This window comes from Camelina sativa, chromosome 18 (genome assembly GCF_000633955.1).
Source record: "Camelina sativa cultivar DH55 chromosome 18, Cs, whole genome shotgun sequence".
Lineage (NCBI taxonomy): Eukaryota > Viridiplantae > Streptophyta > Magnoliopsida > Brassicales > Brassicaceae > Camelina > Camelina sativa.
Window position 1 is genome coordinate 13,128,384 of NC_025702.1, and position 15,553 is coordinate 13,143,936.

The 15,553-nt window shown below is 37.1% G+C and overlaps 2 protein-coding genes, 1 long non-coding RNA gene and 1 pseudogene across 3 annotated transcripts in view; 1 reads left to right on the forward strand and 3 right to left on the reverse strand.

The window, feature by feature from the left end:
• LOC104763439 lies at nt 1,223–3,407 on the reverse strand (annotated as a pseudogene).
• Nucleotides 3,416–4,257, reverse strand: LOC104761404. The gene is made up of 3 exons (XR_763180.2): nt 4,040–4,257; nt 3,753–3,835; nt 3,416–3,638 (listed from the first exon to the last, which is right to left on the reverse strand). It is a non-coding gene; the product is annotated as an uncharacterized LOC104761404 (long non-coding RNA).
• Nucleotides 5,863–7,961, forward strand: LOC104761405 (RNA-binding protein 25-like). The gene is made up of 8 exons (XM_010484481.2): nt 5,863–6,533; nt 6,673–6,718; nt 6,808–6,857; nt 6,965–7,006; nt 7,096–7,209; nt 7,306–7,384; nt 7,469–7,540; nt 7,641–7,961. Exons 1-8 carry the CDS (start codon nt 5,929–5,931, stop codon nt 7,686–7,688), a joined length of 1,056 nt encoding a protein of 351 aa, XP_010482783.1. The 5' UTR covers nt 5,863–5,928; the 3' UTR covers nt 7,689–7,961.
• LOC109130500 (indole glucosinolate O-methyltransferase 1-like) overlaps nt 15,056–15,553 on the reverse strand; it is a 1,229-nt gene continuing 731 nt past the window's right edge. Inside the window, exon 2 of the mRNA XM_019240089.1 lies at nt 15,056–15,389. Coding sequence (XP_019095634.1) covers nt 15,056–15,389 — 334 coding nt within the window. The remainder of the gene's footprint in view (nt 15,390–15,553) is intronic.

The window sequence follows — 15,553 nt, forward strand, 5'->3', positions numbered from 1 at the left end:
AGAGAGAGAGATCAAGTAGAGAGAAGCTTTTTTTTATGTTATGATGAATCGATAAGAATGATTTAGTGACAACCACGACGATAATGAATGATTGATGATGATGACTTGTTCTTACTTCTTCGTCTTTAACCTTATAAAATTAATCAAATTTTGTATCAATTAAAAACACATTTTGTGAAAGAAAAAAAAAAACCTAAATATATAAATTTAAAAAAAAAAACAATTTAACCAGAAAAAAAAAAAGAGAAGAAATATTACGTTAAAGTGGATAACTAAATTTAAGAATCTGCTGAAAACTGATGGTAAATTTTTTTGATCTGTTACAAACAGCATAAAGAATTGCTATACCAAATTTATAATACTATACTAAATTTTGGCCGTGATCGTTTTTATGATGTCGCAGAAGACACAAAAAAATATATACTTAAGATGCTGGTATAATTTTTAAATTTTTGTAGTAATGTGATTAAAGATACTGTAGAACTTCTATAAATTAATACTCGGTAAATTAATAATTTCTATAAATTAATAGATTTATCCGGTTCCAAGTTGGGACTAGTGTAATTTTGGACATTATTCGATAATATAATAAAATAATATTTTTTTTTAAAAATCCTTTGTAAATATATGGTCCCATCAATAATATAAATTAATAATTATATAAAATTACCTAAATATATGTATTTATCGACACATTAATTTTTTATTATAGTTCATTTTTGATATTTTTACTGTACAAAAATCTTTGAATGCTATTGTCAAAACATGATAATTGTTATTTTCATTGTAATTGATTTTATAAAAATATTATTTATAACTATTAAATCTTATTTTTAATGTTTTTTTACCAAATTAGGAAAGTCTCTCTATAAATTTATAATTATTCATTTATCGAGAAATTAAAACCTCTATAACTTAATAGATTATCATGGTCATTGCCAATAATTTAAAAATCTAAAGAACAAAATAGAAATTAAAGTCTAAATTTTGCAATGACCAAATTGATCCTTTATAAATCCATATATAAATCCAACCAAATAAAATGAAATCTGATCATCACATGCACTATCTTGATGTACTAAAATACTTCATAATCCCACACATGCATTACCCTCTCGGTCAAACACTAAACTTTGTATAACACACATTTAACTCTTGAACATGATCATATTCAAAAGTAAAGGAGATGCTTGCTTGTTTTATCGGCGAAAAAACAAAAAGATCAGTGCATAGAACGAGAGTAATGGTTATCGTTAGGGTTCCGTTTCTGGCTTAAAATCGCCATAGTTCTTCTCAAAGGAGGCTGCAATGGCGCGTTTCTATTACTGTGATGGTTCATGAACACATCGTCTGATACAAAATGCTCATCTCCCTGTAAAACCAACACAATATAATCAAAGTCAAAAATGGTTTCTTCCGATTCAAGCTCATCGATTTGAGTTTTGTATATATACTAACCGGTTTGCTTGCTTTCTTCTTGGTCTTGGAACGGAGAGGCAGTTGATCCTCCCTTAGAACCAGATTCTTGGTGATTCCTTCCCTTCCACCTATAAGATTTGGTATCGAATACTGCACAAAGATAGAAGAAGACGATGGGGTTCTGTTTAAAAGCAGAATAACAATATGACTCGTTTAAAAGTGATAGATGCTCTGTTTTAACGGTGGTTCAACTTACTTTGGTCCCTCGAAGTGTAATACGTGGTAGAGGCCCAGCTATGATGGTACCATTCTCGCGTACCGTTAACGCTACCTTATATAGAAATCCCATCTTAGCGCACTTGGGACAGGCGAGTCTTCCCATTTCAGAAGTTACTGTGTAGCAACCACGGCATTTCTTGACCCACCTTGAAGATCCAAACGCAATAAAGTGTAAGAAAGACATCTTTCACAGCTAAAAGAAACTTGAAAGGAAGATCTGATTCATAAAGTCGTACCTGTTTAGTTGGCGAATTTGCATTCCTCCGGGTGCAAGCAAACGCAAACCCATTTGAAGAATAACATTTTGCATGGCATAGTCACCGGTTATACAAGCTACACTAGACTCAGATAAGGATCTCAACGACTGCTCGCTGCTACCATCATCTGCCTCAAAGGTATCACTAGCCTCACTAGCAACATCGATCCCCTCAGCTTTGACTTCAATATCATTCTCACCATTGCTCAAAGTTGTTTCAGCATTCGTGTCCTCATCAAAGTTGTCTTTAGACATCTGGTCAGTGGTGCCCTGGCATTGTAACGGCCAAGGCATTGTAACGTTCCCACTTGGCCTTTCTCCTAAGGAACTTTCTATGAGTACTGCTACTAACCGCAGGTCTCCATTCACCAGTAGTATCTTCATCATCGTATTCGCCCTGTGACGCATCTATTCCTTCAACTACCATCTTAACCGCAAGGTTCACCTCTGTTTTCTTTGGCGGGTATCGCATCTGGTTCCTCTCACCTTCTTGCTCATCCTCTGTAATGATATTCATGTCAAGGTCTTGAAGCGGAAGGATTTTGGAGGTCAAGGAGTTTGATTTGTCCTCGTCGGTCTCGTTTTCTAGTGCTTCCCACTCCTCCAAGTTAGCCACATTAGAGCCCCAACCAGGTAATTCCTTATCAGGTAATCTCTTTAGTACCCTAACAGTTTGAATCGGCATAGGAGCATCTCTGAGATGTTTCGTCCCATGAAACTGAGCCTCGAGTGTGTATGTCAAAGCAATCAATTTTCGATCAGCAAGAGAGAGAGAGAATGCAATTCACCAATGCTCTCAGCAAATTTAATAACTAACCAGTCAGAAGAAAACAAGTCAGTGTCAAGAGAGATAAAACTCATAAAAAACACAAAAACTTGTTGTTTATGTATTACCTTTAGTGAGAGATTCAGGAGAAGGTTCCATGGTTTCGATAGTGAAAGGGGTCAAGTCAAGACGACGGAGAGATTCACGGTCACGAATCTCGGAGAATAATACTTCAGGGACGGTTACGAATCTTTCGGCCAAGTTGGTTAAACTCTGGCGTCCTTCGATGATGACGTTGGCGTCAACAACCGCAATAGATATCCCCTTTGTGGATTTACAGTTTCCGACCAAACCGACCGGAGCTCCGTACGTTTTCGGAGGCTTTGAAGGAGGATCTTTCTTCACTATGGAACTCCACATCGCGGCTGGTTTGTTTCGGATTGCTTTCGTTATTTGCCGTTTAGACAGAGAGAGAGAGAGAGAGAGAGAGAGAGAGAGAGAGAGAGAGAGAGAGAGAGAGGGCGAAGAAGAAGAACCAACCCTAGGGTTGCTCAATCACAGCGTCATTTCTTGTTGTTCACTTATCCTAAATGGGCCTCTCTCAGGCCCAAATACATATTTATGTTTTAAAATTGTAATTTACTCAACCACTAGTACGAAGCCCGGACTACGTCCGGAAAAAAACATAATTCGATAAAATTTTAAATATAATTTGTTTTAAGAACATTAGTGTGCTTAATTAGAAATCAACACATTAGATAAAAAAAAATTTAGATGAAAAAGCATATTCTCCATATGTACCAAAAGTCTATTACTGAAAAATGCATCACAACATTTTAAACCGGGAATGAAGTCTTCAAAAAAAAACTTGGATTAATGGCTTGCATCTTGTGCTTGTGTGGCTCGAATTTCTTTCAACTGTAATTTTAACAAATCAAACAGTCAAAATCGTTAGTATATAGAAAGCACTTGAGTTTAAGTTTAAAACTATGACATCAATTGTTAATTAAAAACTAAATGAGAATTGATAACCTTGGGTAGGTCACCAACGACATAGATATTATCGATTTGATTTGTGTAAGAGTTTTCTTTTCCAAATATGTTTCACACGGAACCTGTGAAAACGAAACCATGTCTCTTCTCACAGTTAGTTTCTCAAACACTTTTTGAAGGCCAAATTAATAATCGACAAAAATATGTGATAAGAACGAAATTATAATAATTTACAAAGTATAAAGCAAAATGATGTTAAAACGGAAACCCCGAACAAATACACAAAACCAAGAGACATGCAAATCTCGGAGATACAAACTTGATACCTTAATTGGAATTACAAAAGTTCTCTTCGTTCTCTTAGCCATATAAATGATCTCTAAGGAGAAGGGAGAGCGAGATGAATTCTGATTCTAGAAGGGAAAGCTACAAAAATAATGTAAGAATTGTTAATCTGCCATGGCGTAAATCAGACGGAAGAAAAAGTAGCTGACTGACTCGAATGTGAGAAATTTGGAAGTGTTAATTAAATAAATCGCTTATAAGATAAAATAATATATATTAGCAAGAAACGGTTGCAAGACATGGGGATGCTCGTAAGGGAGACGGCGACAAAGAAGGCAAAAGTTTAGTGGTTATATTTTTTGTTTAAAATTATTTGTTTTCACAGTACTTAGATTTAATTGTCAAAAAAAAAGAAGATTTAATTATCTTTTTCTGAAAAATGATAGTATATATCGTTTATTTTGTGCCACGATCTCTTTTTTATGTTTTGCAATTATTTTCTAAAAATATTTATTTTTCTGATTTGTCAAAATTTAATTGGTGAAGTGACTTGTGCTTTATATGATAAAGGATTTCATAAATTGAAATATTTTCTGGTACGGTAGTAGGATTCCCATAATGGGTGCAAATGGTTGCAAGGTTGAAGAGATTGAACAGGTTGAAAAAATTTATTCAACCAATTTTCACCATTTGCATTGAAAATGTTGAAGAGGTTGGAAAAATTTATTCAGCCTGTTCAACTTAAAAAGTATGAAAAATAAACTAATCCTACAGCAAAAGTGTTCAGCTTGTTTAACCACTATTTTGGAGATGAATGAGTTGAATATTATTCAGCCCAATTTTGTTCAACCCATTTTTTCAATTTTAAGCAACCATTTGCACCCAATGTGTTCCGTATGTCGTTTGTGTTCTAAACTGCCATTACTAATCATTTTCAAGTTACATAAACCATATAGCTAGATAATCTTATGAACTAAAAGCCTAATATCATTTCCACTCAGCTAGCATATAAGAAAAGATGGGTCAGAAGACCTTTCCGATTTAAATAATGTTGTTTGCTTGATGGTTCAATTAGTACGGTTCCAAAGGAACGAAACCAACATCAATTTTTCTCGAACAAAACCTTGAGGTTTAGCATAAAACAGTCTGATCAATTGTCGATGCGATAACCAACGCTTTCTCGTACGTTCTTACTCAAAATGAATATAGACATTACAATGTGTAATCTTAGGCTAGCCAGACATTACATATATATATATATAATAGCTTGGAGGTAGCCAGACACTTTCTCGTACGTTTTCTCGGCTTCTCGTCACTTTAGCTCGTCAAGACATGTGAGTATGTGACATGTAGAAATAGCTTGGAGGTGGTACCAATAGCCAAAATCTCTTGACCAGTAGCAAAATCAACGAAATTTGGAGCGTCTCTATTAATGGTCAGTATATGTTACAGAATTCAGAAGCGAGAAGCTGTTAGACTTAATTGTCATGACAGATCCACAATCGGAGGCTTACCGGAGTTTGCTACTGTGGAATTTCTTCGTTTTGTTGCTCCATAATCTGATCATCATATCTTGATTTCATCTCTCCGAAATTAAAAGATATATAAACTATGAGTCTATGATAATAAAAATGTTACACAACGACTGCAAAGAAAAAAAAAAAGTTACGAAACGTAACTGTAAATATGTAAAGAACTCTTAAAGAGAAAATTAATTTGGGCTGTAGTTGAAGATAAAGCTCATTTATCGTCAAACGCTTGGGCTCTTATACAACACAACATTCTTATTAATGGGCTATATCATCAACTACGGCCCAATTTAAATTTTAAGTCCTATTATTTGCACAGGCTTTTGGGATTTTTTTTAAACGGTTCATCACGGCCTTCGATCTAGGGCCAAGTTTAAGCACTCGCCGGCGATTTAGCGGAGATGGGAAGAGACCACGACGGTTCTCCACCGGAGAACACGAAACGCGACGTTGATGATAGAGACTACAGGATAAAATCATCGAGAGAGAAACCGAGCGGTGCTGGAAAGGATTCAGGGGAAGAGAAAGATGTGAGTCGCCGCCGTGAATCAAAGAGGAGAACAAAAGACGGCAAAGAGTCTGGTTCCGAATCAGGTTTGGAGAGCGGAAGCGATTCTGAATCGGAGAAGGAAGAAGAGAGACGTAGAAGTAGAAAAGATAAAGGGAAGAGGAAATCAGATCGGAAATCTAGGAGAAGACGGCGTGATTATTCGAGTAGTAGTGGCTCCGATTCGGAATCGGATTATTCGTCGGAGTATTCTGATTCTGAGGAGAGTGAGAGTGAAGATGAGAGAAGGAGGAGGAAGAGGAAGAGAAGAGAGAGGGAAGAGAGAGAGAGGAAGAGAAGGAGAAGAGAGAAAGATAAGAAGAAGAGGAAGAAGTCTGATAAAGATGGTGATAGGAAGAAGAAGAAGAAGAAGAAGAAGAAGAAGTCTGAGAAAGTGAAGAAAGGAGCTGTCACTGAATCATGGGGCAAGTATGGAATCATCAGAGAAACTGATATGTGGTAAAGCTTCTCTGTCTCTTAGTGTTCATGTTTTGGAAGATCTTGAGCTATTAGATTATATTTTAGCCAGCATTACAATGTTGTCGAGCCTGGATTGTATACATTAGATATTGAAGTTGTTGATCACTCATGTGTGTAGGAATAAACGACCAGAGTTCACAGCATGGTTGCTTGAAGTTAAAGAGGTAATTTTATAGCCTTATATGAGATCCTATTTTGGTTTGGAACTCAACATCGATGAATCTTAAGGTATCTCTGTTTATGGCACCAATAGGTTAACTTGGAAAGCTTGCCACCTTGGGAAGAGAAGAAGATGTTCAAAGAGTATGTATTGTGATTTTTGTTTTAGATTTCATCTCCTGAGTATGTGTTCATATGAAGCTCTTTTTGATTCTGATAAATGTTGTGTGTGATTGATGTTGTTTTCACAGTTTTATGGAAGATCACAACACTGGTACATTTTCTTCGAAGAAGTAAGCTTCTTTCTTGTGTGGATGTATGAATGTTGTTGAACACTTATGGTTGAGATTTGTTGTTGATCAAAGATCTGATATTTTTGCAGATACTATGACATTGATGGGTACTACAGACAAAAGTTGGAAAAAGAGATGAAAAAGGGTTTGAAGAAAGCTGGGATTAGTGAACGTACTGTGTTCAATGATGAGGAACAACGCAGGTAACAAAAGATTCTTACTTTTACATGACCAGTCTCTAATAAAATATACTGTGGGATGAGTTGCTTAAAAGGCATGTCTCTTTGTGCTTGTTTCAGGCTAGAGATGCAGGAAGTACGCGAAAGGCAGAAGGAAGAAGAAGTTTTAGCTCTAAAGCGATCAATGGAAGGCGGAATGGTCAGTGTCTTGTTTGAATCCTTTGCCATTCATCTTCTTGCTTGCACAAAACTTATGTGATTGACTATAATAAATCAATGGCAGGCACAAGCCATGAAAGAGCAAGCTCGGCTAAAGGAAGAAATGGTTTACTTATACAAGATTGGGGACATGGAGGTTCGATACAAAAAGCCTAATTTCTTTCAGTGATTTGGATCATCCTCACTTTCATTTTTCAAACTCATTGTTGATGTAAACGTTTTTGAAACACATGCAGGGAGCAGCAGCTATACAGAGAAGGTTGGATCCAGATGTTCCTATGTGATGTGGAGTTTTTGGCTATCTTCTCTTACCAGCTCTAAATTGTGTTCCAAGGTTCGAACTTTTGTAACATAACGATCAAAAAAGCACTAAAGCTTTTATCTCCTAGATCCCTAAGCATGATACTATTTTGTTTTCTTCGCTTTGGATTATTGTTTTATGACTATCATAGGCTGGCCCCAATTTTGACTAAGTCGGTCATAGAGAGTCAACATGTTTGGGGTTCAATGTATCCTATTTTTCGGTTTAGATGACTATTAATTGGTATAGCGTTCCACTATTCGGTTTAGATGGATCGGTCTTAGCGTTTGGTTTATCGTTGTAGACAGTCGATTATTCAAGTGAAATGTTCATTAATCAGTTTAACAAATACACTTTTTTATTTTAGTTTAGATATGGTTAAAAACGTACTAAATAATATTATTAACCTTTACAAAATTCTTGTTCATACATTGAAGATTATTGAAAATCTCGGAATCAAAATAAAATTACCCCAACCATTATTTTATTAGACTCAACATAAATGTCCCAACTTAAAAAAACACATTGAAGAGTAGGAAATTCTGATTACCGGTTGGTGATAAAAATACAAATTTTTTTTACGCTTCCACGAAACAACGGAGGGCAAAAAATAGGATTTTTGGCTTATTTGGTCCTGACGACACCTGGACTGAATCAGTTACTGGTATGGAGGATATTGCATCAAAATATTTTGCGGAACTTTTTAAGCGGTCTGATGTAAGAGGCGTTTCACAGATGGTCCAGGAAGTTCATCCATTAATCACATAATGCATGAATAGGGCTTTGATAAGGGAGATCACATAATCTGAAGTCTGTAGAGCTTTGTTTGCTATGCAACCCGAGAAAACTCCAGGACCTGATGGACTGACAGCTTTGTTTTTCCAAAGGTTTTGGCCTTCTCTAAAAGGAGATTTGGTGGCGTTGGTAAAAGATTTCTTTCGTACAAATCAGTTTGATCTGCGGTTAAATGAAACAAATATTTGCCTGATCCCTAAGACTGAAAGGCCTCAACGGATGACGGAGTTTAGGCCGATTAGTCTCTGCAATGTGAGTTATAAGATTATCTCTAAAGTCTTGTGCTTCCGGCTTAAGCAAATTTTTCCATCGCTTGTTTCAGAAACACAATCGGGGTTTGTTTCTGGCCGTTTAATCACGGATAATATCCTTATTGCTCAGGAAATATTTCATGGTTTGAATACAAATCCTCGCTGTAAATCAGAGTTTATGGCTTTCAAGACGGATATGAGCAAAGCCTACGACCGGGTGGAATGGGATTTCCTAGAAGCAGTAATGATTAAGTTGGGGTTTGATAGAAAATGGATCTCATGGATTATGTGGTGTGTTTCCTCAGTTTCATATCAAGTCCTTCTTAACGAACAGCCTCGGGGTTCTATTAAGCCTCAAAGGGGTTTACGTCAGGGGGATCCTTTGTCTCCTCACTTGTTTATAATTTGCACGGAGGTTTTAATCGCCAATATTAAAAAGGCTGAACGAGAGAATAGAATCTCAGGTATCAAGTTAGCTCGGGAGTGTCCCACTATTTCACACTTGTTGTTTGCAGATGATAGCTTGTTCTTCTGTAAAGCAGAGGCGGCTGAATGCACTACGGTTATGGAAATTATAGGAGACTATGGGAAAGCGTCGGGACAAGAGGTTAATCTGGAAAAATCCTCCATCATGTTTGGCAAGAAAGTCCTGCCTGATATACGGACTCAGCTAAAATCTGTAATGGGTATCTCAAAAGAAGGTGGCATGGGTTCATATTNAAATTTTTCCATCGCTTGTTTCAGAAACACAATCGGGGTTTGTTTCTGGCCGTTTAATCACGGATAATATCCTTATTGCTCAGGAAATATTTCATGGTTTGAATACAAATCCTCGCTGTAAATCAGAGTTTATGGCTTTCAAGACGGATATGAGCAAAGCCTACGACCGGGTGGAATGGGATTTCCTAGAAGCAGTAATGATTAAGTTGGGGTTTGATAGAAAATGGATCTCATGGATTATGTGGTGTGTTTCCTCAGTTTCATATCAAGTCCTTCTTAACGAACAGCCTCGGGGTTCTATTAAGCCTCAAAGGGGTTTACGTCAGGGGGATCCTTTGTCTCCTCACTTGTTTATAATTTGCACGGAGGTTTTAATCGCCAATATTAAAAAGGCTGAACGAGAGAATAGAATCTCAGGTATCAAGTTAGCTCGGGAGTGTCCCACTATTTCACACTTGTTGTTTGCAGATGATAGCTTGTTCTTCTGTAAAGCAGAGGCGGCTGAATGCACTACGGTTATGGAAATTATAGGAGACTATGGGAAAGCGTCGGGACAAGAGGTTAATCTGGAAAAATCCTCCATCATGTTTGGCAAGAAAGTCCTGCCTGATATACGGACTCAGCTAAAATCTGTAATGGGTATCTCAAAAGAAGGTGGCATGGGTTCATATTTGGGTATTCCAGAAAATTTTCAGGGTTCGAGGACCAAGGTCTTCAGCTATGTCAATGAGCGTTTGGATGATCGAGTAAATGGTTGGTCTGCAAAGTATTTATCGAAAGGTGGTAAGGAAGTTATGATTAAATCGGTAGCATTGGCTCTTCCAGCTCATGTGATGTCTTGTTACAAATTACCGCAGGAGCTAACGTCTAAATTAACGAGTGTTATCTCAATTTTTTTGTGGAAATCTAATGATAAGGCACATGGTATGCATTGGGTGACCTGGGATAAAGTCTGTGAGGACAAGTGTGATGGAGGATTGGGTTTCCGCACTTTGGAACAATTTAATGACGCAATGCTGGCTAAGCAGTATTGTCGGTTAATTCATTATCCGAATTCCCTGATGGCTTGGGTTCTGAGAGGTAGATATTTTCGAAACAAACATCCTTTACAGGCCAAGAAGCCATATTCTCCTTCTTTTGCTTGGAGAAGTATTTACTCTACAAAGGGTTTGGTCGAACACGGATCCAGATGGGCGATAGGCTCGGGCTGTCAGGTTTCGGTATGGCGAGATCCTTGGATACTGGATTCTCAGCCAAGACCAGGTAATGATCGAGGGAGATTGCTACATCCCAATCTAATGGTTAATCATTTAATAAACCCAATTAATAAGGAGTGGCATATGCCAATCCTGGAAGAGTTTATGGACCCGGAGGATATCCAGATTATTCAATCTATGGAGGTCAGTAAAGTCTTTAAACCCGATAGATTGATCTGACACTATATTAAGTCAGGAAAATATTCGGTCAAATCGGGTTATCGGCTCGCACGTGAATATATTAAAGAGGTTGAATATGGGCCGACGTGTACGGCCCTTAGGGCACATGCATAGAAACTTGAGATTCCCACAAAGGTCCAACATTTTTTCTGGCAGGTTGCCTTCGGTTCCCTCCCCGTGATGGAACGTCTTGCTCATCGGGGTGTCCGGTGTGATACTTTATGCAAACGCTGTGGTTCGGAGGTGGAGACCATAAATCATGCACTTTTTGAGTGCTCTCATTCGCGGCGGATCTGGGATTTATTTCCGGGTGACATATGTTCCGGGTACTTTCCTTATGGCTCGATCTACTCGAATCTAGATTTCCTATTATGGCGAGCGCCATCCCAGTCGAACGTTTCGGATATAAGCCTTCGCTTACCATGGCTTGTCTGGTCAATTTGGAAGGACAGGAATAAAAAAGTTTTCCAAGGACTTACGGCATAGCCTATTGACGTTATCAATCAAGTAGCCAATGATAGAGTGTTATGGGAAGAGGCCAAGTCCTCTTATTCGGACTCCATAGATCCTTTGCTTGTGGAGATTCGGGTTCCTTCTCCTCGGTGTCAGGTCGATGGATCTTGGAAGGCCTCCGATCATTTAGTGGGTCTAGGCTGGTGGTTTTGTAACAGTGAGGATACCACTCTGCTATTAGGAGCACGGAGTCTGCGACATAGTCCTTCCCCCTTCATTCGGAGGTACATGCGTTGATTTGGGCGATGGAATCCCTTTTGGCGGCTGGTGTTGATTGTCAAAGTTTCGAGACAGATTGTGCATAATTAGTGGCGATGGTGCAATCTCCTGATGAATGGCCCGCCTTCTCTAACCTGTTGGATGAATTCTGCTTACTTCGATCCTCCTTTCCGGCCTTCATGCTTTCACGGATCCCGCGGTCGTCAAATGTCCGGACCGACTGTTTTGCTCGTTCTTCGCCATTTTTATCTTTTGAAACTTCATTTGTAAACTCTTTCCCTCCGGTTTGGGCNCCAACTTTGGGATTATTTTCTAATTTAATGTTTGATTGACAAAAAAAAAACACTCGCAATCGTAAAATGGAAAAACAAAGCACAGTAAAATTTATATAAATTAATGATGTTGGGACCACAAAATTCTATTAATTTATAGAGGTTTTAATTTCTCGACAAATTAATAATTATTAATTTATAAATAGATTTTCCTAATTTGGTAAAAAAGTTTAATAATAAAATGTAATTGTTATAATTAATATTTTTATAAAATCAATTAAAATAAAAATAACAATTATCATGTTTTGAAGATAGTACTCAAAGATTTTTATATAGTAAAACTATTAAAAATGAACTCTAATAAAAATTAATGGGTATATATATATATATACATATATTTAGATAATTTTATATAATTATTAATTTAGATTATTGATGGGACCATATATTTACAAAGGATTTTCAAAAAAATTATTATATTATCGTATTATGTCCAAAATTATACTAGTCCCAACTTGGAACTGAATAAATTTATTAATTTATAGAGATTATTAATTTACCGAGTATTAATTTATAGAGGTTTTACTCCATTACACAATATGACAATACCAAATATAAAGGATATCCCCTGCAGGAAAAGAAATCATGCTCAAATCAGTAGCTCTATCTATGCCAGTATACGCCATGTCCTGTTTTAAATTACCGTTAGGAATTACTACAGAGATAGAATCACTTCTAATGAGCTACTGGTGGGAAAGAAACTCAAATAATCAGAGTATTCCATGGATCGCTTGGGAAAAAACTGCAGGTTCCAAAATCTGAAGGAGGTTTGGGGTTCAGGAACTTAGCTAATGACGCCCTTCTAGCAAAACAAGCATGACGCCTTATTCAGTTCCCTAACTGCTTGTTTGCCCGTGTCATGAAAAACCGTTACTACAAAGACGATACGCTATTAGACGCTCAACCGAGGAAGAATCAATCTTATGGCTGGTCCTCAATTTTAATTGGCTTAGACCTCTTAAAGAAAGGAACTCGCTATATTGTGGGTGATGGAAAATCAATACGTTTAGGTATGGACAATATTATTGGTGACAACCCTCCCAGACCTATCCAAAGTTTGGATACGCAATCTTCTACAACACTTGAACACGCTTCATCCTACTTCAGCTAAATGGAATCTTTCGTAAAGCCATCTTGAAAGTAAGGTAGCATATAGATTCTTCGACCTCCCGGTCCACTTCATTATTAAATCAGGCAATGTCCGAGTTTGGGATCATCAGAAACTCTCCACACAAGTTCCGCAGGCAGAGCAGACACTAATTCGAAACATCCATTTGTCTCAAGTGGAAAAACAAGATAAACTTATCTGGCAATATACCTGGTCTAGTGCTTATACGGTTAAATCTGGTTATTGGTTCATAACACACTACCCTTTTGATCCTGGTGTGCAACCTGATTTGCCTCATGGCTCAGTGGAACTCAAGAATAAGATATGGAAGTTACGGATTATACCAAAACTTAAAACACTTCCTCTGGCGTATAGTTTCAAGGGCTTTACCAACAACAACAAGATTGAGAACAAGGGGTATGAACATTGATTCCATATGTCAAAGATGTCACCAAACCGATGAGACAATAGAACATGCACTTTTTTCATGTCCTTTCGCTCAAATGGCATGGAGACTCTCCAACACTTCTTTATTAAATCTAGATCAATTACCATCTACTGCAGAGGAAACCATCTCTTATATAATATCCCTATCATCACAAACCACTAATATTTTCGACTCACTTCTACCTTTCAATCTACTTTGGCGTGTATGGAAAGCAAGGAACAATTTGGTCTTCAATAATTACCGTGAGATTTCAACTAAAACAGTCTTACTCGCTAAATCTGAATGCAAAGACTGGATCAGTACCCTGCAAATTTCATTACCGAGTCAGAATACCATACAAAGGGTAACCCATGATACTTGGCGACCACCAACACACCCATCGATCAAGTGTAATTTTGATGCAGGTTTTAACAACCAAACATATCAAACCACTTGTGGTTGGATCTTCCGAGATCATCATGGCGAATCGTTGGCATGGGGAGCTTCTAGATTCAACAATGCAGGTTCTGCCTTAGAAGCTGAAACTAAGGGACTATTAGTGGCATTACAGCAGGCTTGGTGCAAGGGCTACCAATCTATCATTTTTGAAGGAGATTGTAATGATTTAATAAAATTAGTTAATGGTCAACATTCGAATGCTTCATTAACTAATCTATTGGAAGATATACATCTATGGACTACAAAACTAAAACAAGTATCTTTCACCTTCACCAAGAGAGAATGTAATAGTGTTGCACATACTCTAGCTAAATATGGTTGTATTGACAAAATTTATTATGTTGATTCTGTATTGAAGCCAACATGGCTAGCTCAAACTTTTTGTAACGATCATGTTTAATTAATATATACATCATTTGTGAAAAAAAAAAAAAAAATTGCTTCTTTTTTTTTTCAAACGTGGGGCTTAGTGTAACCCAATAGCAAAACTATTGAATCTATTTATAGATTTCGATGACGGAGAACGGATAAACTGGACACACGATTTCGCAACGGGAAAATCTTGATGCATGTGCTAAAGTTTCGTACTCGGAAAGAGATCTCTCTTTACTAGACGAGCATTGTGTTAACATTGTCATGTCCATACCAAACACAATGTTAGAGCATATATCTCTGCTCGTTGCTTCTACTGGTGTAACCATTTCCACTATTATCACTTTTCCGTTTTCTTTAAGACTTTTCCAACAATTTTTCAGAATTTGTACGCAGTTTTCGTCCGTCCAATCATGTAGTTTCCACTGCTATGATTATCGAGATATATGATGCTTTAGTATTATTATTTTTTTCCTTTTATTGGTTGAGATAGATATAGAACTTTACCTTCATGAAAATGGCATCTGCATTTGGAATCTTTGTGAACATATCTCCCGCCACATGGGTAACACCTGAACTCAGGTTTAGTTCTTATAATTAAAACCCGTCGTAAAATACGTATAATGAAACGTACAGTACATGGTTTACGATTAGTGCCGTTATTATTATAGCATGACATCAATAAGTTCTGATATTATATGTGTATAATGTTAAGAATTTAAATAATCACATGGTTCATACCGGGATAAGAAGGAGCATTGGCTAACACCACAGCTAAATCGAAATTGATACCAACAAGATGAGGATACTTGGAAGTGATGAGGACTAGTGTGCTACCAAGTCCTCCCCCAACATCCACCAAAGTCTTCACATCTGTGAATCCTTCATAATCCCTAAGAACCTTCTCCATAACCATGGTGGAAGATTCCAACATAGCCCGGTTGAACACTTTACCAAATCCCTCATTGGTTTCGATGTATTCGAATAGTTTCATCCCATGGGCAGAACTAAATGCATCTTTTCCTTCTAGTATCAAATCTTTGAGATGTGTCCTATGAAACAAAACAAAACAAAAACAAAAAAAAAATCCTTAGTTGGTCACTGAGTGCACAAATGTAAACTTAAAGGCTTAGTGAGATGGTCATAGATAGCTAGTTTAATGTATTTGAAAGAGTTAACTACTGTATAGTTTTTTTTTTTTTTTTTTTTTTTAAAA